General features: G+C 39.5%; 2 protein-coding genes across 2 annotated transcripts in view; both read right to left on the bottom strand.

Annotated features, from left to right (window-relative positions):
• arpp21 (cAMP-regulated phosphoprotein, 21) overlaps nucleotides 1-21412 on the bottom strand; it is a 164859-nt gene that overhangs the window by 107611 nt on the left and 35836 nt on the right. The gene's annotated exons all lie outside the window — the stretch shown is intronic.
• The window catches only part of ubp1 (upstream binding protein 1), a 51016-nt gene that overhangs the window by 5548 nt on the left and 24056 nt on the right, over nucleotides 1-21412 (bottom strand). Inside the window, exons 6-14 of the mRNA XM_056479697.1 lie at nucleotides 15524-15676; nucleotides 12257-12367; nucleotides 11590-11703; nucleotides 8793-8899; nucleotides 7599-7653; nucleotides 6579-6672; nucleotides 3054-3144; nucleotides 2841-2962; nucleotides 382-524 (exon numbers count right to left, since the gene is read on the bottom strand). Coding sequence (XP_056335672.1) covers nucleotides 382-524; nucleotides 2841-2962; nucleotides 3054-3144; nucleotides 6579-6672; nucleotides 7599-7653; nucleotides 8793-8899; nucleotides 11590-11703; nucleotides 12257-12367; nucleotides 15524-15676 — 990 coding nt within the window. The remainder of the gene's footprint in view (nucleotides 1-381; nucleotides 525-2840; nucleotides 2963-3053; nucleotides 3145-6578; nucleotides 6673-7598; nucleotides 7654-8792; nucleotides 8900-11589; nucleotides 11704-12256; nucleotides 12368-15523; nucleotides 15677-21412) is intronic.

Genomic DNA, 21412 nt, shown 5'->3' with positions numbered 1-21412 from the left:
TGACACTTTATAATGTATTCAATTCTAATTTTTTAATGCAACATTTCATAACATTAATGCTTTATGTATCCTTTGTGAAAAAAAAAAAAACATTAAAACTTGAGTATGTGTGTATGTGTGTGTGTGTGTGTGTGTGTTTATATCTTACGTCACTTCTGATCAATGCATTCTGTTCCAGCAGTACATGAATACTACATTCATTAGACAAATCAGTCACATGATGTCCCTCACCTACTCCACCCATTTATTCATGACAAATGATAACAGAGGAAGACAAAAAGTCTACGATGAAGCGAGTTTTATGCAAAACGTTATTCAAACCAGCAGTTATATTTAGCCAGAGAGTAGAAGAAGAGATTGTGTAAATGTGTGCATGTTTACCTGGTCACTGAGCAGTATGTGTATCCCTGTAGGCCCCTGTTTGTACACTTGATTGATGTGGGTAAGCGGCAGCGCTAGAACACTGGAGATCTTCCTGGTGAGCTCACAAGCAGTCATCTCTTCAAGGTAAAGAGCGTGGTAAACTACACATAAAGAAAGACTTTAATGAATTTACTTCAAATTTAACAGACTGACCGAAGAAAAACAAACAAAAAAACAGTACATCTGCACAACACCCCCCAAAAACACTGACAGAGAGTGGTAAATCTAGAGGTACGCCTTGATGGAACAGTATATCTGTACATTACACATCTGATATTTTTGATAAAGTAATTATTAAGAATAACTATTAAGCTATTCTTATTTTTTTTTTGCTGATTTAGGTCAGTTTTAGATCAACAAATATAACAGTAAATAGTGCTGTGTAATGATTATTTGATAAAAGTTTGCGCTTACATAACACAATAATTCTGAGTACTATATATATTTATAAAACATATTAATATATGTGTACTGTGTATATTTATTATGTGTAAACACGCATCACCGGCCACTTTATTAGGTACACCTCTCCAACAGCTCAAAGGAAATTTCTAATCAGCCAATCACATGGCAACAACTCAAACATTTAGGCATGTAGACATGATCAAGACGATCTGCTGCAGTTCAAACCGAGCATCAGAATGGGAAAGAAAGGGGATTTAAGTGACTTTGATTGTGGCATGGTTGTTGGTGCTAGACAGGCTGGTCTGAGTATTTCAGAAACTGCTGATCTACTGTGATTTTCACACACAACCATCTCTAGGGTTTACAGAGAATGGTCTGAAACAGAGAAAATTTGCTGTGAGCGACAGTTCTGTGGGGGCAAATGCCTTGTTGATGCCAGAGGTCAGAGGAGAATGGCCAGACTGGTTCCAGCTGATATAAAGACAACAGTAACTCAAATAAGCACTCGTTACATCTGAAGTATTCAGAAGAGCATCTCTAAACACACAACACATCCAACCTTGAGGCAGATGGGCTACAGCAGCAGAAGACCACACCGGGTGCCACTCCTGTCAGCTAAGAACAGGAAACTGAGGCTACAAATTCACACAGGCTCACCAAAACTGGACAATAGAAAATTGGAAAAATGTTGCCTGGTCTGATGAGTCTCAATTTCTGCTGTGACATTGGGATGGTCGGGTCAGAATTTGGCATCAACAACATGAAAGCATGGATCCATCCTGCTTTGCATCAACAGTTCAGGCTGGTGGTGGTGGTGTAATGGTGTGGGGGATATTTTCTTGGCACACTTTGGGGCCATTAGCACTAACTGAGCATCGTGTCAACACCACAGCCTACCTGAGTACTGTTGCTGACCATGTCCATCCCTTTATGACCACAGTGTACCCATCTTCTGATGGCTACTCCCAGCAGGATAACGCACCATGTCATAAAGCGTGAATCATCTCAGACTGGTTTCTTGAACATGACAATGAGTTCACTGTCCTCAAATGGCCTCCAAAGTCACCAGAGCTCAATCCAATAGAGCACATTTGGGATGTAGTGGAACAGGAGATTCACATCATGGATGTGCGGCCGACAAATCTGCAGCAACTGGGTGATGCTATCATGTCAATATGGAGCAAAATCTCTGAGGTATATTTCCAGTACCTTGTTTAAACTATGACATGAAGGATTAAAGCAGTTCTGAAGGCAAAAAGGGGTCCAACCCGCTACTAGTAAGGTGTACCTAATAAAGTGGCCGGTGAGAGTATATATATGTACAGAAAATGTTTATATATATATATATATATATATATATATATATAAATATATATATAAAAACAAAATTATTTAATTACAATTAAAGTATTTTAAAGTATATAGACATTTTTGTACATGTATATACATAATAATAACACACAGTACATGCACATATATTATGTAACTGTACATTAGGCAAGCTTAATCATTAAACAGCACTACATGAAAACTACCACAGGTTCCTATAATAATTATTCATTCAATAAATCATCAATTAAAATAAATCTTATAAAATGAGAATTATAATGAAAACAAACATGTCAACAAAAGTCGAAGGTCATACCCAGAGCTCAAACTTTTAGATTTACATAAAGGAAGCTGATTATTTTCTTGGTAATTGTGTTTTGGGTTTGACCACAACTGTGCTACTGACGTCTGTTATTAGCTGTGGCTTCAGAGAGAACTGTGTCAGCTTCGAGTTGTGGTCTTGCTGCATTCATTTATACAGCGCTTAATACATTACAAATTCAGCATCAGCTCTTATGGTGTCATCTTTTAGTGGGGAGCATTAGGAAAATAGGCCTTCGTCTCTATAATAATAACGCTTTATAATTTATTATGTAAAATCCAATATCGTGCAGCCCTGCAACAGCTGTTAATTAGTACATTGATTGTGGTATGATGTGTGTAAGTCTATTTAATATCTATACCAGGTATGGCTGCTCGGCTGCTGTGTTCCCCGTTCTTGCTGTGTCCTCGTTTCTCCAGCAGAGGGCTCTCGCTCTGAGACGCTTCCAGAGACACATAAAGCGTGAGTCTGGGCCGCACTGCTCTGTTCAGAACAAACACACACAAACGCACATCAATACAATGCTTCAGTTTACATCTTCAGAGCTGTAACAGAAATATCACTTCTATTGTACCTGGACTTAAGTGCATTGTAGAGTCTAATTCCATCGGCTGCACCACAAATTTGGACTAAGTCTTCACGAGTTAATTTCAGTAGATCAGAACCTGCAGTGGGAAAACACACACGTTAACTCATTGTCGCATTATTACCTGCATTTAGTTCATCTGATAAACTGATAATTCACTCAAAAATGTATATAATTGATGTTAATTTAATCCCCCTTAGGTTATTCAGGATTACTTTATTGTTTTGTTTTATTCAGTAAAACATTAAATACAAATTCTCAGCTGAAATATGAGTTTGCTTTGACTATTATATATTATATAGACAATTAGAGGTAATAATCAGTTTCAGTTTCCTTTATTTCTGTCATTCAAAACATCACAATAAAATTGCAGAACGAAATTACGTTGCAACACTCAACAAGCTGAACGAATCACTGGCACAACCCTTCCTACACTTCAAGAAATGTACTCTTCCAGAGTGAGTAAAAGGGCTCGCAAAATCACTCTGGACGCCTCACACCCAGCACACTACCTGTTCGAACTGTTACCGTCTGGTCGGCGCTTCAGAGCACCAAGCACAAAAACAGCCAGACACAGGAAAAGTTTCTTTCCTCAGGCTGTCTACCTTATGAACAGTTAAATATTCCCCTACTGTGCAATAAATATGTGCAATACTTTCTCATACGCACTTGTACACAGCACCTTATATCAATATACAATGCAATACCTTCTACATTCGCACTTGTACACAGCACCTTATAACCTGTATATTTATAACAATCTGTACACACAACTCAACATCCAGGTTTCTTGACTAACCGCATCTGTTTAATGTTCATCATTTTTTATTATTATTATTTTATTTTTTCATATTTATTTTGTGTTGTCACTTGTCACTTTATGTACACTGGAAGCTTCTGTAGCCAAACAAATTCCTTGTGTGTGTGAAGCACACTTGGCAATAAAACTGATTCTGCTAATAAAAAAAGAACATAAAATAACAACACTATACAAACACTATAAAATCCTAACATGATAAACAAGCGTTTATAATTTCATCAAAATATAAAATAGTAATATAAGATATATCCTAATTTAAAAACATCTCTGAAGAGAATAACTTAATGCTTAAACACCTATTTCACCATTTGTTATAATAGTTGTACTGTTTACAATTTATGCTAGTTTAACTATTTATTGATTTATTATTTCACACTAGCTATCAATAGTGTTTAAGAAATGGTACTATTCAAAAGTCTTATAATGACAGGATAAAAGCTATCATGAAACAGCACTGATTTGCTCCTCAGACTCCTATAATGCCTGCCTGATGGCATGAGCGTGAACAGGCTATGGCCAGGGTGAGTTGGATCACTTAAAATGCTAAATAATGTAAATAATAGGGGTGTGACGAAACGCTTACTCCACAAGATGAGACGAGAAACGTGATTCGGTTCACAATAACGAGACGAGATTTTTACACTAGGTTTCAATGATGACATATAAATGGAAAATCTAAATAAATCTCAAAATGCAAAACTATTTCTATGCTGTGGAGCACATGCAAACAATGCAAAATAGTTCGCTATAAACTCTACGGACTGGCTTCTCCCCTTCCTTTTCACAAATCGAACCTTTTGATGTGTGTTCAGTGATGATGATGGCGACTGGTGTGTGTGTGTCTCCAGGAGTTCACTGTGTGCGCGCACTCGGAGGAGATGTGTATGTCTGTGGTCCTTTACCGGCTCGATAGGTGCAGAGAATTTTGTCAAACAGCCGTGTGTTTATGGACTATCCTATTGCAAATTGCAGCTTAAAGTGCTACACAACGTTAATAGTTTGATTGCGGTGTTTACATGTGTGTGCTCCACTTTAATAATGTGACATTCAGCATATCTAAAGTGCTATTCCATTGCATGGTTATGAACCGGTTAATTTGTGTAGCAGCCTTTGCTTTTGGACGCAGCAACCTTTGAATCACACTCACACGCCCAACAAACAAGTGACGTGCAGCACAGAGGCAGCTCAGGTTGCCAGGCGTGTGCAAAGCACTTGATGTATGGTTCAAATCCAATCCTGCCTCCAATCTTTCACCCTCACGCTTCATCATAACATCACAACTCACGAGACAACTTTTCACCTCGACGTGAAATCCCGTTGCGATGTAATCTCGTCACATCCTTTGTAAATAATGTTTGGTTTCTTGCACAGACAGATTTGTTTCATATCATAAGACCTCAATGTATAATCAGGAGACACGAGTAATTATTTTGTTTTGCCTGTATGTGTTTGTGTGACTCTGAAAGTGCTGGGAGACATTTACTAGCATTTTATCAATCACTAAAGATCATAGTTAAAGCTAAAAATCTTCTCTCGTGAAGCGCTTTGAAATGTGCATTTATAGTCATTATTAGTCGTAATTTCAACGAAACACAAGAGGGGGTTGGGCATAGTGTAGCTCCTCCCCTTTAAAACAGTCAATATCGTTTTGCTTTTTCACAGCTCTGTCAGTGAAAGTGGTTGAGCTCAAGTGCATCAAACGAGAAGCATCTTGAAGGGGGCGGGGCATGTCAGATAACAGAAAGCATTTGATTGGTCAAGATTAGATGAGAAACTGAAGAATGAGGTGATGTGAATAAAATGTTGATCCATTTAAGGCTGGTTTAAACTTCTGCGTCAAGTAATCACCGTGACCCACGGCGCATGCCTCGCGCGTAGCTGTGCATTTTTACTTCTGCATGCTGCTCTGCAATAACACTTCTGAAACGCTAGCTAGCAGTAAGTTATTTTATGTTCCTCTGTATTGAGTTTCTTCGCAGTTTTTTCTGAACGCTAAATTAATGTACAAGTAGCTCAAACTTGCTCATTCAGAGACGGGAACCGGCAGACAAGCAACAACTTTAATCATAAGGTAAACACAAAACTAAAGTTTCCATATCCTTAACAGGACTCCACACTTGTAAACACTCGCTCCATCTGGCTCATGGCTCTCAGCACCGCCCACGCTCATCACAACTATCCAAGCAGACCAATCACAGAGCTTGCGCTACGCATCGACGTGTAGTTTGAGAGGTGCATGTCAGCGTCAGCCACGGCAAAGGCTATGCGACCGCGTGAAGACTGCGCCAGACTATATGTGTGAGCTTCACGCAGAAGTATAAATCAGGCTTTAGGCAGAAGTGACAAACTACAAGCTTTACATGTTTATATCAGTCTTATATCTTCTCAACGTGAATTTTGTCATTGTTTTTGGAGCACACTAGCTTATAGATATCCTCATCTAAAAATAGTTATTTTAATTTCATGGGAACTTTAATGCTCTACTGGGAAAAAAAGTCACATCAAGAATGGTACGAGACTGAATAAATAAACAGCAAATGTCCATTTTGGCTGAGATTCTAGTAAATCTTGATTCTGAATTGATATTTATGTGTTAATGTGCCCTTTCAAATCAATTCAAAGCAGCGACATTTTAAAGCATTGATTAAAGAACCATTGATTTTTACAACAAGAAACTGTGTCTGTATAAATACCTGAGAAATGGGCGAAAACACGACTGTACGAGTTGAATCTGTTCTTAAGGAGCCACTTCTGTGTGTCCTGTATGGAGGCCGTGGGACTGAGAGACTGCATTATAAAAGTGCACATATTTAATTTTCAAATGCTATTTATTTTACTCTTAAAATGTATATATTTAACCTTTTTGAAAAAGCTCATTATATTGTATAACTGTAGACTATGCGTGTAAGAGAAATATAAATATGCAAGCTTGAAAAGATGCCATGATATAAAAAAGTAATCATGATTTTTCATCTCACAATTTGGACAGCTATTAAAATATGTTGAATTAAAACAGAAAGAAATAGCAATCCCAATCGAAGAGGAGAAGACTAAATTGTGACATTTCCAATTTTTCATTAACAATATGGACAAAATTCAGTTTTTTATTGTTTTAAAGTGGATCTATTATTCAAAATTACCCAAAAATCACCTTTATAAAGTTTAAAACACAGTTGTGTGGCAACAGCCTGTAAATATAGCCAGGCTCTAATGGCAAAAATTAATTAATTCTATTTGTTATAACCACACTTGATAAAAACAGCCTGCAGAAACACTTTGATTGACATTCTCCCTTTGTACGGGTCATTAGAGGGGGAAAGCCCCGCCTATTAGTGACCATATCTCTCTCATTAGCATAGACAGCCCTTAGTGAGAAGCATTAGAGTTTTATACCTGATGCGTAGCTCCGCCTTTCTTTTGAAAAGAGTCCAATCACATTTAAATTTAAAGTGACAGTCACCAAAATGGCATAATTCGGATCAAACCCTAAAAGTGTCAGTTTCAAAGAGTTATCAAACATTATTGAATGGGGCATTTTGAGCTGGAACTTAACATTCACACTCTACGGACATCAGAGACTTGTGCTGCATACTGTGAAAAGGGGACATAATATGGGGTTTCATTTAATTTTAGCATTGTGACTTTTACAAGACTGCAACATTAAACACAGTACATCTCTAAGGTAAAACCGAGTAAAAATAAAACATACAAACCTCCACAACCGTGAGGTTACCAAGATCTCCTTGGTGGTTTGGTGAAGACGACTCACTAAAAACAAAAGTATCAAACATTGAAAAACTGCTCATCACTGGAACACTGTTAAAAAGGCCCTGTTTCCATGTGGTATTAAAATGCAAATCGATAAAGATTTTAAGACACTTTCCTCTTTTTTTTCCATCATGATCTACACTATCTGATAAAAGTCTTGTTGTAGATCCCAGTTGTAAGAGCAACAAATAATAACTTGCCTTCTAATTGAAGTGGCAAGGGGTTGATTTTTCAGATGAATCATCTGTTGAACTGCATCCCAATCATCACAAATACAGCAGAATACCTACTGGAACCCGCATGGACCCAAGATTCTCACAGAAATCAGTCAAGTTACACTCAGTAAGGGGGCGTGTGAGAGATCTGCAGAGTGGATGGCAACATCAACAGCCTGAGGTATCAAGACACTCGTGCTGCCCAATAAATTACAAACCACAGGAGAGGGCAAACTCTTCAGCAGGACAGCGCTCCATCTTATACTTCAGCCTCCACATCAAAGCTCCTGAAAGCAAAGATCAAGGTGCTCCAGGATTGGCCAGCCCAGACACCAGATATGAACATTATTAAGCATGTCTGGGGTAAGATGAAGGGGGATGCATTGAAGATGAATGCAAAGAATCTTAATGAACTCAAGTCCAGATGACTTTATTAATAAGTGATTTGAGTCATTGCAGAGATGTATGGATGCAGTCCTCCAAGCTCACGATGGAGTCAGACACAATATTCATTCTGTTTCCACTGCAGCATGACTTTATATTCTATACTGGACATTATTTCTGTTCAGTGATGAGACTTTTGTCTAAGCAAAGTCAGACCTTACTGTCCTATCTAAATCATTAAAAATCTAATTTTATTTGGGTAAAATAAGTGTAATCTAGAGGACTTTGCCTTTCATATAAGCCACTTCTGATACCAAAAGAAGTCAAGCTATTATTTGTTGTTCTTAACACTTGAATAGGCGACAAGACTTTTGTCAGGTAGTGTACTTCATCTTCATCTCATTGTGATGCACAAGTACTATTGAATACACTATTAAAGCAAGTAGATACTATTTTTACTTATATTAAACATTGCCCACTGACAAAACATGTTAATATGAGGTGTTCACAGGGCCAGAGATGCACTGATGTGTGTGTCACCTGTCTGGTACTGTGCTGCTGGAGCTGTAGGTGTGTGTGGTGGAGGTGAAGGTCGGTGTGGCTACTGTAATGGGGTTGGCATATGTATTATCTGGCCATGGAGAGCACTAGAATGAGGGAAAGAGGGAAAAAAGCATTAAGATTAGTACAGAGCACAGAGTAACATCTGAATCACAATGATAGAGGATGCAGAACTAAACAAACTGCACAATGTGGAGTCTGACTCCAGCAAGAGTGAACCGTAAACACAGCAGAGGTGAATGAGTGAGTGGGTGAATGAGCAAGTGAGTTAGTGGGTGAGAAAGAGCAAATGAGTGGGTGAGCAAGGGATGAATGAGTGAGTGTAAATGAGTGAGTGTAAATGAGGGAGTGAATGGGTGAGTGAGTGTGAATGAGTGAGTAAATCAGGGAGTGAATGGGTGAGAGTATGAATGATTGAGTGTAAACAAGTGAGTAAATGAGGTAGTGAATGGGTAAGTGAAACCAAATGAGTGAGTGGGTGAATGAGCAAGTGGGTTAGTGAGTGAGTGGGTGAGCAAGGGATGAATGGGTGAATGAGTGGGTGTGAATGAGTGAGTAAATGAGGTAGTGAATAGGTGAGTGTGAATGAGTGAGTGTGAATGAGTAAGTATATGAGGAAGTGAATGGGTAAGTGAAACTGAACGAGTGAGTGAGTGAATGAGCAAGTAGGTTAGTGAGTGAGTGAGCAAATGAGTGGGTGAGCAAGGGATGAACGGGTGAATGAGTGAGTGTGAATGAGTGAGTAAATGAGGGAGTGAATGGGTAAGTGAAACTGAATGAGTGAGTGGGTGAATGAGCAAGTGGGTTAGTGAGTGAGAGAGTGAGCAAATGAGTGGGTGAGCAAGGGATGAATGGGTGAATGAGTGAGTGTGAATGAGTGAGTAAATGAGGGAGTGAATGGGCGAGTGAGTGTGAATGAGTGAGTGTAAATGATTGAGTGAACGAGGGAGTGAATGGGTGAGTGTGAATAAGTGAGAGTAAATGAGTGAGTAAAAGAGGGAGTGAATTGGTGAGTAAGTGAAACTGAATGAGTGAGTGGGTGAATGAGCAAGTGAGTTAGTGAGTAAGAGAGCAAGCAAATGAGGGAGTGAATGGGTGAGTGAAACCGAATGAGTAAGTGGGTGAATGAAAAATTGAGTTAGTGAGTGAGAAAAGAGAAAATGAGTGAGTGGGTGAGTAAGGGATGAATAGGTGAACAAGTGAGTGCAATTAAGTGAGCGTAAATGAGAGAGTAATTGGGTGGGTGAATGAGAGTGCAAATAAGTGGATGTGAATGAGTGAGCGAATGGGTTAACAAGGGAGTGAGTGAGGCGAGTAAGTGAGTGAAGGGGTGAATAAGTAAAACCGAATGAGTGAGTGGGTGAGTGAATTAGCAAATTAGTGAGTAAGAGAGCAAATGAGTGAGTGGGTGAGCAAAGGATGAATGGGTGAATGAGTGAGTAAATGAAGGAGTGAATGAGTGAGTGAGTGTGGATGAGTGAGTGCATGGGTGGGTGAATGAGTGAGTGAGTGAGTGAGTGAGTGAGTGAGTGAGTGAGTGAGTGAGTGAAAATGAGTGAGTGAGTGCAAATGAGTAAGTGAGTGCAAATAAGTGAGTGTGAAAGAGTGAATGGGTGGGTGAAAAAATGTGCAAATGAGTGAGTGTGAATAAGTGAGTGAATGAATAAACAAGTAAGGGAGTGAATAAGTGAGGTAAGTTAGTGAATGAGTGTGAATGAGTGAGTAAATGAGGGAGTGAACAAATGAGCGAATAAGTGCAAATGAGTGAGTAAATAAGGAAGTGAATAGGTGAGTGAAACTGAATGAGTGAGTGGGTGACTGAATTAGCAAGCGAGTTAGTAAGAGAGTGAATGAGTGAGTGGGTGAGCAAAGGATGAATGGTTGAATGAGTCAATGAGTGAGTAAATGAAGGAGTGAATGGGTGACTGAGTGTGAATGAGTGAGTGCATGGGTGGGTGAATGAGTGAGTGCAACTGAGTGAGTATGAGTGAGTGAATGTGTAAACAAGTAAGGGAGTGAATAAGTTAGTGGGTGAGCAAAGGATGAATGGTTGAACGAGTCAATGAGTGAGTAAATGAAGGATTGAATGGGTGACTGAGTGTGAATGAGTAAGTGCATGGGTGGTTGAATGAGTGAGTGCAACTGAGTGAGTATGAATGAGTGAATGTGTAAACAAGTAAGGGAGTGAATAAGGGAGTGGGTGAGCAAAGGATGAATGGTTGAATGAGTCAATGAGTGAGTAAATGAAGGATTGAATGGGTGACTGAGTGTGAATGAGTGAGTGCATGGGTGGTTGAATGAGTGAGTGCAACTGAGTGAGTATGAATGAGTGAATGTGTAAACAAGTAAGGGAGTGAATAAGTGAGTGAGTGAGCAAAGGATGAATGGGTGAATGAGTCAATGGGTAAGTAAATGAAGGAGTGAATGGGTGAGTGAGTGTGAATGAGTGAGTGAGTGCAAATGAGTATGAATGAGTGCAAATAAGTGAGTTAATGTATAAGTGAATGAGAGTGAAAATGAGTGAGTGTGAATGAGTGAATGAATGGGTAAACAAGTGAGGTAATTGAATGAATGAGAGAACAAGTAGGTGAGTGAGAGACTGAGTAGGTGAATTGAGTGAGTGAGTGAGTGAGTGAATGGGTGAGTAAGTGAATGAATGAAAGAAAAAGTAGATGAGTGAGACTGAATGAGTGAGTGAGTGAGTGAGTGAGTGAGTGAGTGAGTGAGTGAATTAGAGTGAGTGGTTGAGAGAGAGAGAGAGAGAATGTGCACTTACACTTCCTCTCTTGCTCTTGGCGATGGAATCTCCACAGTCTGCAGGAAGTGTCCGCTTGCTGGACTTCTTCAGCTCGTGTTCCACTACCTCCTCCATCACAGGCTCCAATCGAGTCTACACACAAACACAGTTAGTTAGCATTACTTTCATAGGGAGTAACAAGTTATAATACAATCAATGATCAATTTAAATATACAGAGTGGGCCATTTATATTCCAACTATTTATATTCCAAATTTATAGGGAATTTCACAAGAAAAAACAATGGTGTTCTTGGTTTTAACGTAACTTTATTCTTTCATGAGTTATTTACAAGCCCCCTCACATATACTAATGTGCCACAAACAGGACGTTTCTATCACCAACCATTCCCATTTTATTAAGGTGTCTCCATATAAATGGCTCACCCTGTATACTTTAAAAGCATGTTTTACCTAGAAACTTGATGGATTCGTGGTTTATTTGTGTTTGCTGGATTTTATGCGTCACTAAAAGAACTTAAACCCAAATAACAACATTTTTAAAGTAATTTATACAATGCAATTACATCAAGCTAACAAAACAGGCTCTGAGTGCACACATTTTAAAGAGACTTGATTATCTGTTTAACATTTCCTACTGGCTGCTTACTCAATCTACTAAAGCAAATCAAATATAAATATGCTTGCCTCTGACAATATAGTGGTATCATAAGAGGGCTGATATTTCTCTTTCTCCTGCGGAGTCCTTTTCTCCATCTTCTCCCGGTCTGTTTTTTGTTTTCTGTCTGCTCCCTTTGGCTGTTAGAGGAAGATATGAAGAACATCTTAGAACAAACTGTTGACTCCAGAATAAAGCGGACCATGAAATGCTATGAAAGTCAATTGGAGAGCAGACACTGTTCAGTTACACATATTCTTCAATATCCAAAACTCATGCAACTCTCTTAAAGTGGGTAGATAATGACTCTTGTGAACAGTTCCTTCATTTATAAAGAAATCGACAACCAATTATAACAACATGATATGGATACAAATTCAATATGCACTATTTAACCAAACCCCATATGCACTGCCCTCTACGAATATTGGCACTCTTGTTTGAGCAAAGAAAGCTGTCATTTGTTTTTTAAACTGTATGATCTTTTGCTCGAATCCTCCAAAAAAACTTTCGTTTATTTTTGGATGAGAGAAGAGGATTTTTTTTCTTGAAACATTTTTCAAATACTTTGTGTTGGCTATTGTAGTTTTTGGGTGAAAGCCCCGCCCATTAGTGACCATCTCTCCCTCATTAGCATAAACAGCCCTAAGTGAGGGTTGTTGCTAGATCAGATATGGATGCGGCCGGAAGTTAAAGAGAATTATTTATATTATTTATTAAATTTCACATTCATTAAATTTTATTAACGTCTACCCCCACCTCAACCCTAAACCCAACCATCACAGTAGCGTAAAAATATTAATTATTGTTATACAGTGTCATAAAAAATGCTGCTATATTAATGTGCATATCGCACTTCCAGCCGGCTGCGTATCCGATCTAGACTTTACCCTGAGTGAGAAGCAGCCATTTTTGAATCTGCTGCTCTACTAAAGCACAGACCTTTTTAGCCCCGCGCTCTTTTCTAATTAGGGCTGGGAGCACATTCATTCATTTATTTTGTTTTCGTCCCTTTATTAATCAGGGGTCGCCACAGCAGAATGAACCGCCAACTTATCCAGCATAGGTTTTACGCAGCGGATGCCCTTCCAGATGCAACCCATCAATGGGAAAGGCTGGGAGCACATTCTTACTTCAGTTTAAAGAGGAAGTCACCAAAACGGCACAACTTCTTGGGTGAACTATCCCTTTACAGAGTCCCCACTCTTTAATGAACAGTAGATTCAAGGATATTCAAGCACCTTATTTAACTCACCCAGCACAGTGGTCCCCAACCTTTTATATTACTATGGACCTGTCAATGCTTGACAATTTTACTGCGGCCTGGAAAGGTGGGTGTAAATAGATTGCCAAGTAAACATCAACCCTTTTCTCACAGGATTACAAGCTGGCAAAACATTGCTGCAACTCTGATACACATTTTATTTATATAGAAAATTAAACAGCACTGCAGTGTTTGTCTGAGATAATTAGTCTAATGAAATGTGTATATTCCATACAAAATATGAAGCTGATTGGTCAGTTCTTGTCACGTGACTCATGGCATTCTGAAGATGTTTATAACTGAGTGCGCCTGGAAGGTGCGAGCGCATCACGTCGTTTCCATGCGTTGCTCTCAATATGCACGCACAAGCCACGTGCCTTCATTGGAAATAACAAACTTGCACACAGAAAAGATGCGAAATGTGAATGGCACATAGTCAGCCTTAAGACCAAAGTGGTCACACTTTATTTTGATGGTCCATTTGTTGAATTAAATTACCTTGCATCTACATGCCAACTTATTCTCATTAGATTATAAGTAGACTGTTAGGTTGGGGTTAGGGTTAGTGTAAGCTGACATGTACTTGGAAAGTTCCTTACAGTCAGTTAAATGTGTGTTGAAGGAGCAGTGTCAACAGATATTAAGCAGACAGTCTACTAATACTCAAATGGGCCATCAAAATAAAGTGTTACTGAAAACTTTCCAAAGACATCATTTTGCTAGCTTGTGGGTTACGTTTTGGCGCTCAAGTGACCAAGATGTAACCGAGAGAATATGGTTATTTTTCAAAATAAAAGATCATTCAGAATCAGATAATAAATAAAACTGAAGTAAATAATGATTTCTTGTAAGGCCCGAAGGCATTTGATTCACATACAGGTACCAGTCCCGACCCAAGTGTTGGGGACCACTGCTCCAGCAAATGTAGCACCATGAAAGTCCTTATTGCACTTAATATTTCATTTATATTTATATAGTAATAATGATGCTTCCAATGTGTCTTTCACTGTTTTAAAAGAACTGTTCCTGTTTGAAGAACTTTAGTAAAAGATGTTACATTCAATACTGGTAATATTCAAACATGGTTTCTGAAATATTTATAAAATGTGCATCATTAGTCATAGTTCACGTATAAGATTTAAATGTAAGATTTTATCCCTTTTTTGTTCCATTTTTGACAGCAGCACAATACAATTGTTGAAATAACACCATTTACACATTTCATTTCAAATTTGATTCAAGCTTTTTTAAGGACCTGTGTGTTCCAGTACTTTCCAGACCTTGAATTTACATGTGTGAAATTTAAGAACATTCAAGTAGGCCTTTCACAATAATCAATATACGGACTTGTAATTTCTGGTGACAATATATTTCGCCTATACATAAAGACCAATTCTAGCAACATTTTAGCTGATTGTGCAACATCTCCATCTCTATTAGAGGTGTCAGTGTCAGTATGGTTAAAAAACACTGTAGTATTTACCATAAATATTCATGTGGGTGCCTGACAACTGAAAATAGATCTGCTAGCAGATATTGCAGCCTCTGTTACTTTTTACCTTGCACTTTTCTGTTAACATTTATTATTATTAATTTAGTATATGCGTTTACACATTCTGATTCCAATGCCTCATTATTAAACTGTTAAAATGACTATAATTAAATGAAATAATCTTAAGAATGAAATATGATGTGTTCATTATTAGAGTGCTCTTGCATTGTGATATTATATTCTTATTCTGGCATTATATAATGAGTGACATAAAATGATCTTAAAATGACAATAATATCATTTATCACTATATATTTTGGTGCAATATATCGTCCAACAAAAAATAGATATCATGACAGGCCCGCTTTCAAAGACGTGTGGGAATCATGCCTTTAATATTCTGAGCAAAAGATCAAAAAGTTAAAGTGAGCATTTTTTCACAGCCCTCCTTTTGCTGATATTTACGCAGGCTGCCAGTATTAGCATAAGGCACAGTGTGTGCGAGCGTGTATGTGTGTGTGCATGTATGTGTGATGTCACCTTAAAGACTTTGATCTGGCAGCTGGCGGAGTGCAGGTGTTCAATGTACTCTCCGCTTTCATCCTGTTTGAAGGTGTCGATCTGGATCCGGAACGGAACTCCTTTCTCTCCGCCGTGTTTCCGCGGAGTGAACTCTGTACTGATGCAGTGAACCTTCATAGACGAAAGGAAGGAAGGAAGGAAAGATAATTAACATGAAGCATTTTAGCTTTTCCTTGGCACCTATTACTCTATTTCTGCGCAGATCAGGATGTGCCAGATATGCTTTTTTAATCAGCTAGAATGATATCCATATGTTTGAAACTCGATCAGACGCTTCCAGGGTCAGGAGATAATGTCAGAGAGTCAGTTTCCCCGAATCAGACTCTCTCCAACATCTCTGAGACATCAGGATCATCTCAAACATGCCTGACTCTTTCTGCTCCTCTGTGTGTGTTTGTGTGTGTGTGAGAGAGAGAGAGAATTTCTGGCCAATGAGATTGTGCCTCAGGCATGCTCGATTCATTAACTACACTAAACAGCTGTGGGGATCTTGACAACAAGCACTAAATAAAATTGACCTGCAGTAATATGCACCAGGGAGGCTTGGTGGTTACCGCCTGGTTCGAGTCCCGGCTGGGTCAATTGGCATATCTGTATGGTGTTTGTATGTTCTCCCTGTGTTGGCGTGGGTTTCCTCCGGGTGCTTCGGTTTCCCCAACTAACTAAATTGCCCATAGTGTATGAGGCAGGAAGGGCATCTGCTGCTTAAACAAATGCTGGAATAGTTGGTGGTTCATTCTGCTGTGGCGACCCCTGATAAATAAGGGACCAAGTTGAAGGAAAATGAATGAATGAATGAATGTGCACCAGTAAATGCTCATGTATGTATGTCATGTATGTGCATGTAACAAATAGGCAACATTATATCTAACATATGTAACATAAATGTATGAATTATAAAATAAAACCCCTTGTATAATTTGACCATTTGACCTTTTAGTGTTTTTTTGTACACCTAAATGTACTTTAAAACACAGTTTCATAGCATTTGCATAGCCTACAGCAGAAACAACACAGGTAAATGATGTGTGGGAGTGTACTTCGCTCGTCACAGCAGCTACACAGATGCGATTGGAGCTCTGTTTAGTTTATTAGAGCGACTCGCGCGAATGATGCTCTCTTTGTTGCAATTGCAGCTATTGCATCTCCAGTGTTTTCAGCTGCTGTGACGCGTTCTTCCCTATCTAGCGTCTCATCCAACCTGACCTCTCCCAGAAGCTGCGCGAGTCTCTCGCAAGTTTTTACCGGCCCCGTGATCCCCCAAAATGCGATAAAATACTCGGAAATAACGGCGACGAGAGTGAATGAGCAAGACAACAGATCACGAGAGGCACAGTGATGGTCTAAGCCAGGCATGTCCAAACTCGGTCCTGCAGGGCCGGTGTCCTGCAAAGTTTAGTTCCAACCTCAATCAGACACACCTGGGCTAGCTAGCAAGCTCTCACTAGGCTTTCAAGAAACATCCTTGCAGGTGTGATGAGGCAAGTTGGAGCTAAAATCTGCAGGACACTGGCCCTCCAGGACCGAGTTTGGACACCCCTGGTCTAAGCATTATATTTCTTAGGCTAAATGAATAGAGCAGTAAAGATATCGCGAGTGCAAATCCCTCCCTCTCTCTCATTGAGGGATCTGCTGTCAATAGTTGGAGACCATCAACATATTTGAATGGTCCTGCATGTACTTAGGCCTTTTTACATATAAAAACTGAAAGTTCTGTTTTGACAATATTGCAAATTCACTGAAAGCTGGCTGCTATTACTAGATAAATAAAACTTTATTTTTTTAACATGAATATTTAATTATATAAATTCTTGTAATACACTCATTGCTATAAACAGGAGTTTATAGGCCTGTTTCCTTTTAGTAAAGGAGTGTTAGATTTATAGGTGTGCATTTTAATTCTTATGCATCAAACATGCGCTCCAAACTTGTTCTTGATTGAGACATGTTGAATTCTTCTGTCATCATTTGCGATGTTTCCAAATTGCATTGTAATTTTTCATAACAATTTTTGTATCTGTGTTATATTATTTTCTGTGGCGACCCCTAATAAATAAGGGACTAAGCCAGAGTAAAATGAATGGATGAATTATTTTCTGTAAAGCTGCTTCTGACACGTTCAAACCTAAATGGTTATAAGAGACAAGATAATATATATATAAGCTATATATCAGCTTCCCGAATCAGACTCTCTCCAACATCTCTGAGACATCAGGATCATCTCAAACATGCCTGACTCTTTCTGCTCCTCTGTGTGTGTTTGTGTGTGTGTGTGTGTGTGTGTGTGTGTGTGTGTGTGTGTGTGTGTGTGTGTGTGTGTGAGAGAGAGAGAGAGAGAGAGAGCGAGAGAGAGCGAGAGAGAGCGAGAGAGAGCGAGAGAGAGAGAGAGCGAGAGAGAGCGAGAGAGAGAGAGAGAGAGAGAGAGAGAGAGAGAGAGAGAATTTCTGGCCAATGATTCATTAACTACTCTAAACAGCTGTGGGGATCTTGACAACAAGCACTAAATAAAATTGACCTGCAGTAAGATGCATCAGGGTGGCTCAGTGGTTACCGCCTGGTTCGAGTCCTGGCTGGGTCAGTTGGCATTTCTGTGTGGAGTTTGCATGTTCTCCCTGTGTTGGCTTGGGTTTCCTCGGGGTGCTTCGGTTTCCCCCACTAACTAAATTGCCCGTAGTGTATGAGGCAGGAAGGGCATCCGCTGCTTAAACAAATGCTCATGTTGAATTCTTCTGTCATCATTTGGATGTTTCCAAATTGCATTCTAATTTTTCATAACAATTTTTATATCTGTGTTATATTATTTTCTGTGGCAGTTCATTCGGCTGTGGCGACCCCTAATAAATAAGGGACTAAGCCAGAGTAAAATGAATGGATGAATTCTGTAAAGCTGCTTCTGGCCATGACACGTTCACACCTAAATGGTTATAAGAGACGTGTTTAAGGTATTATATGCAGGATCCTTGATTTATTCTCTTAGGTACAACGAGATCTTCCCTTAAGGTTCATACTTTGAGGGAAAATGTGCTTAAAGAGCCCATATTATGGGTTTTTGAAAATGCCCTTCCATGTAGTGTGTAACACAGCTCTAAGTGAAGTGAAATATCCAGCTAAGGCTTAAATCTGTAAGTGTACAGTGTTTAAAACTATTGATTCATCTATAAAAGAGTCGACTCATAGTGCTTCAAACGAGTCGCCTTGATAACGAGTCATTAGGTGTTTCGCGATGACGCAGCCACGAAACACAAGCCTCGCCAGTAGTTACGCGCGCAAACCAGGGAGATTTGAAACCTGCGGCCCCGCCCACTAACACAGAAAAAACACTAGACACACACACACAGACGCCGCCAGTCGAATGAAGTCATGCTGTGCTCAGATGGATAATATTGACAGTCTCTACCCAAAGATGAGTTGTTAACCTGGTACAGTACACGCGGTTACTCTTTATATTCTCTTATCACATGTAAGCCACGTTAAAAACGCGACGCGTGCCGCTTTGTTTACGGATTTAACGTTAAAGGCTTTTGTGAGCTCGCGTTCCACTGCCGTTTGTCGTTGCTATGGCGATCGATCGTAAGCTAGGAGACAGGAGACTCGTGTCACGTTCCCTAGTTCTTCTGAGGAGCGTTTTGTGTGTGTGTGTGTGTGTGAGAGAGAGAGAGAGAGAGAGAGAGAGAGACTCGCGTCGCTTTCCCTAGTTCTTCTGAGGAGCGTTGTGTGTGTGTGTGTGTGTGTGAGAGAGAGAGAGACTCGCGTCGCTTTCCCTAGTTTTTCTGAGGAGCGTTGTGTGTGTGTGTGTGTGTGTGTGTGTGTGTGAGAGAGAGAGAGAGAGAGAGAGAGAGAGAGAGACTCGCGTCGCTTTCCCTAGTTCTTCTGAGGAGCGTTGTGTGTGTGTGTGAGAGAGGGAGAGGGAGAGAGAGAGACTCGCGTCGATCTCCCCAGTTCTTCTGAGGAGGGTTGTGTGTGTGTGTGTGTGGAAAAAAGCCTTACACTATGAAGCGCGTGTGCACTGTGACTACTTTTATATAGTTGATTACCAGCTGGGCATTTCACTCTGTCTCGTGCTGAAGCCTGTCACTGTCGACCAATCGCAGCAGGCTGTCATCGGTCCAATCAGCGCAGATTAGCTTCGCGCTGAGGAGGGGTTTGGGAACAAATGAATCGCTGAACGATTCATATGGGAGTCGCTGGGATAATTAGGTAAAAATAAATGCAGATTATAAGACCATCAAAGTGTTTTATGACCTTGCATGCATATTAGACTGTTGTTGGAGACCCTTACAACCTAAATATGACCCTATTTCATGTATAATATGGGCTCTTTAATGTATTATAAAGCTTGAAGCATTAGAATCGGTATTCAGTATCAGCCGATCACCATGACAAAGAATAAGTACTCTGTATCGGCTGCAAAACTCCTGATCGGAGCATCCCTAGCTTTGACCCAACTTGGCTGTCAAAGCAGCAATACTCCCCCTGTCTATACTAGACTGATCTTGGTATGTCAGTAAATATACCCTTAGGAAAAAGAAGTATACTTAAGTAAAGGTCAAGTATAAAAGAATACTTTATTTAGGAAGTAAATAATCCCATTAAGATACACTGCAGTGGACAAAAAAGATATAAAAATAAATGTTCATTTTTAGCTTGTACAGTTCAAATAATTGTTCAGTTTTTACTGCTTTCGTTAAAAAAGAAACAAATTAACCCCATGATGACTCCTTGTGTCGGTGTCAGTCTGAACAGCCACGACACGCAATTATTTGCTTTGATTCATTCATTGATTCATTCACTCATTTTATTTTCAGCTTAATCCCTTTATTAAACTTATTCAGCATATGTTTTACGCAGCGAATGCCCTTCCTGCTGCAACCAATCACTGGGACACACCCATACACATCCATTCACACGCATACACTACATACAATTTAGCCTTCCCAATTCACCTGTACCATTTATATCTCCTATAGACTTGTGGGGGAAGCCGAAGCACTCGTCGGGAACCCACACGAACACGGGGAGAACATGCAAACGCCGACTGACCCAGCCGAGGCTCGAACCAGCGACCTTCTTACTTTGAGGCGATCAATTGATTCAATTGAGATTTATTTTACACAGTTTATTCACACAGTCCTAAAGTTTGGTTGTACAAAGCACCACTGCCAAAAGCAGATTTCCACATTTATCTATCAGTCTATGCTGAAAAATTTCTCATGGAATGTTGCAACAAGAGTAATCTAATGCAGGGGTTTTCAAACTGTGAGATATTGAGGCGCGCACTCAAGTAAATTATGATGACGATTTTTATGCGTTCACTAAAGGGAATATGATTAACGCTACCTCCACAGCTAACTATCAGGCACCTAGAGTTTATGCATTCGAGTAAAACATATACAAATAAAATGGACCGGGTGCTTTTTAAAACAAATGAGGGAGAACGAAAGACAAATCGGTGAGTCGTCTGACAAAAAAAGTGCCATTCTGAATCAAATCACCAGGATGCCCATCTGGATCTTTCACTTACTTTGAAGACACTACTGACTACGTTTACGTGGACATCAGTAATAGTTATTTGCCTTAATCTGAATAAGACAATAGAATAAGAGTCTCGTGTAATTTTAGGCGTTTCATGTTTAATTTCTCGACTTTAACTGCAGTTCGGTAGTTTAACTTTCACTCATGAACATTTCATTCATGCCCCATGACAAACTGGGGTATTTGACACGAATATGAACGACTGGTGGAAGAGCGTTGCTTTTATTGATACCGCACATTGAATGGAAAGAAAAAAAGCCTCAGCATTTCATGATGTGTGTGTGTGTGTGTGGTCCTTTACTGACAGCCGCGTGT

The sequence above is a fragment of the Danio aesculapii genome, chromosome 19 (genome assembly GCF_903798145.1).
Source record: "Danio aesculapii chromosome 19, fDanAes4.1, whole genome shotgun sequence".
NCBI lineage: Eukaryota > Metazoa > Chordata > Actinopteri > Cypriniformes > Danionidae > Danio > Danio aesculapii.
Note: the sequence above shows the minus strand (reverse complement) of the source record. Positions and strands in the feature narration are given on the sequence as shown.